Below are 2,538 nucleotides of genomic sequence, written 5' to 3' on the forward strand. Positions count from 1 at the left end.
AATGATGAATATTAAGCAAGGCCTATTATAAGCGGTCCCATAAAATGACAGTAATGAACAATATTCCCAAACCAGCAAAAAGCAGAACAATATAAGAATAAAGATCATTAATGATGCCAAAAATCTTATGGCGCTCATTGAAATTTTTTATCCCTTTCTAGTTTTCAAGGCAATAAAGGTTTAAGAATCATCGTATAACCTCTTTATTGACATTTTTATATTGATCAAATATTTTTGGGACAGAGAATTGTTGAGAGAAATTGATACTTTCATTGAATATGTGGTTAGATTTTAGAATGCTCTTTGAGCAGAGTACTATATTGTTAAGAAAACAATAGTTGTTCATCACCCTGAAAATACATATTATTAGTACATTTAGTTGCAATATAAGCATAGATGTATATGGTGCCTTGTTGTACAACTTTTACTGTAGACGTCTCATTCAGCACTAGACCATCTCCCTTGCTTGAAGGCAAGCTAAATTGCTTCTGCCATTCATCCATCTTCTGTGACAAATCTGATGTAAATTTCACAGCACTTATATTCTCAGGTAAAAAGCGTCTCCAATTGGAAAGAAAATTCCTCCAAGAGTCATAGAATTCATTCAGCTCATCCCCCGCAAGCACCTCTGCATTTTGAAGGTCCTTTCTGTACGAGATCAACTTCATACTTCCATCACTATCAACCTCCTTCCGGACACTGTGTAATCCAGTTATGGCTCCTTGGTAGTAGTCATCTTTAAATAAGAAAAGATATCCAGGCTCAATTGTAGGCTCAAAGAGACCTTGATGGTTGAGGTGTAAGCCATATTCAGTCACTGTAAACAGCTTGTACAGATGCCTTGGCCTCAACTCATCTGTGCTATATATGTCAAGGTATTCAGGAGGATGATTTTCAAATTTTTCTATGGGTGGAGCAGGAGGAGGAGGTATGCTCCTAGATTGACCCTTGTCTGTTATTTTATGCAGCTCCCAGGCAGACCAATCATCTGCATCATCCATAATAACTCTATGACCCATGGACAAATATATACATTCCTCCGTAATCCCTCTAATACTATCGCTACAAATCCATATATAGTCATGTGTACTGTTTCCATCCTCATTAAGCATGCTCGTAATATAAATACAATCTCCTATATCTGGTAACTGAGGTAGGGTTTGCCACCTGGTTATTCCTCCCCCTAAATCAAGCATCTCAACATTGTACATGTCCTTGTCTTGTGCTGAACAGGGAGTCAAAGCATATACACATTGGTCTGTGACAAAAAACCTGGTGAATTTGTATGATTCAGCAGAAATGTGAGGTGGAGGAGGAAGCTTTCTAAGAATACCCCTTTGATATATGAACAGAAAAAGGGTATTGTCATTGTCAATTTGGGTATGGGCATAGAAAATGACTGAATTTTTAAGGGCGTTGGGTTTGTAGTGCGGAATTGCACATTGGGGATTGTTGAGAGCATATGCCCATGTTTTATTCAAGGTCATCAACAGCGGTTTCATATGCCAGGGCATGTAAGCCATTATCGGGCCCAGTGTAATATCATTGGGCAATACAGGGATTAGATCTGCAATCCAATACAATACAATTCATGGTTCAATACATGCCTCTGAAAAGCTAATTAGAAGAAATTGACATTTTCTTGATTAACCCTAGAATTGCTGATATCAAATCCACATACTGTTACTGTTGAAAAAGAAACCCAAGTGCTGCCACTGTTGAAAAATTGAACCCAAGTGCTCTCCTACCATGAACAAATAAAGAAGTACACAAAAAGGAAGATACTTGCAAAAAAATGGATGGGTGTTTACTGTGCTCTGATTGCACTGAAATAAATCAAAACCTAAAAAGAAAACAAAATAAAAAGTTTTGATAAAGAAAGAGAAATTGTACCAAAATTGTTGCTTGTAGTTGTACAGTGCAACTGTAGCTCCTCTGAAAATTGACTTTGTGGGTCTTTGCTTTTCATCTTTTTTGAGCACCCCATGATTTGTTTCCATCGGCATTCGGCAGCAAGCATGCGTGGCCTTGAATTTGAGGATGTGAGTTCGTCCGATTTATATCACAAGAAAACTTAGCGATTAAGGTACGATGCTTCTAAAAAGATGTGCTTTCATTTTAATGTCAGCAGAAGAAAAAGTGATGCTTTGCATTTCTAGCCCCCACCATTGAAATTGGAAAGGTGAATGAATTTGGAAGGCTTAAATTTGAAGCACACAATCTTTTATGCGATATTAGGGTTTTGATATTGATATTCGGGTCACTGATGACGTGTGATCGAGTCCCCTGATATATCAATACTTTACTTTTGATTAGAATCTTTTAATTTATCTGTAAAGTAATAAAAAGTAAGATATTATTCAAATAAAACTGATACTCTTTGTTTCTTTCATATTTTACTTTTTATTATCTTATTAAATAATTCACGATAAGATGACATAAGTCTTTTGCTCTCCGATCATTATTTTATATTTTCTTTTAATTGTTTTTTTTCAGAGAGTGTTAAACTTTAATTAAGTGTTTTTAAAAAAGTTACAA

The 2,538-nt window shown here is 35.8% G+C and overlaps 1 protein-coding gene across 2 annotated transcripts; it reads right to left on the reverse strand.

Annotated features, from left to right (window-relative positions):
* Window positions 1-247: 247 nt before the first annotated feature.
* LOC131028020 (uncharacterized) lies at window positions 248-2,282 on the reverse strand. Of its 2 annotated transcripts, XM_057958143.2 has the most exons (3): window positions 1,894-2,210; window positions 1,682-1,744; window positions 248-1,567 (listed from the first exon to the last, which is right to left on the reverse strand). In XM_057958143.2, the coding sequence occupies exons 1-3, from the start codon at window positions 2,018-2,020 to the stop codon at window positions 324-326; spliced, it is 1,434 nt and encodes a 477-aa protein (XP_057814126.2). In that variant the 5' UTR covers window positions 2,021-2,210; the 3' UTR covers window positions 248-323. The 2 variants fall into 2 exon arrangements, with proteins under 2 accessions (XP_057814126.2, XP_057814127.2); XM_057958144.2 differs by lacking the exon at window positions 1,682-1,744 and having other exon boundaries at window positions 1,894-2,282.
* Between the last annotated feature and the right edge of the window lie 256 nt (window positions 2,283-2,538).

This window comes from Cryptomeria japonica, chromosome 5, assembly GCF_030272615.1.
Source record: "Cryptomeria japonica chromosome 5, Sugi_1.0, whole genome shotgun sequence".
Taxonomy (NCBI): Eukaryota; Viridiplantae; Streptophyta; class Pinopsida; order Cupressales; family Cupressaceae; genus Cryptomeria; species Cryptomeria japonica.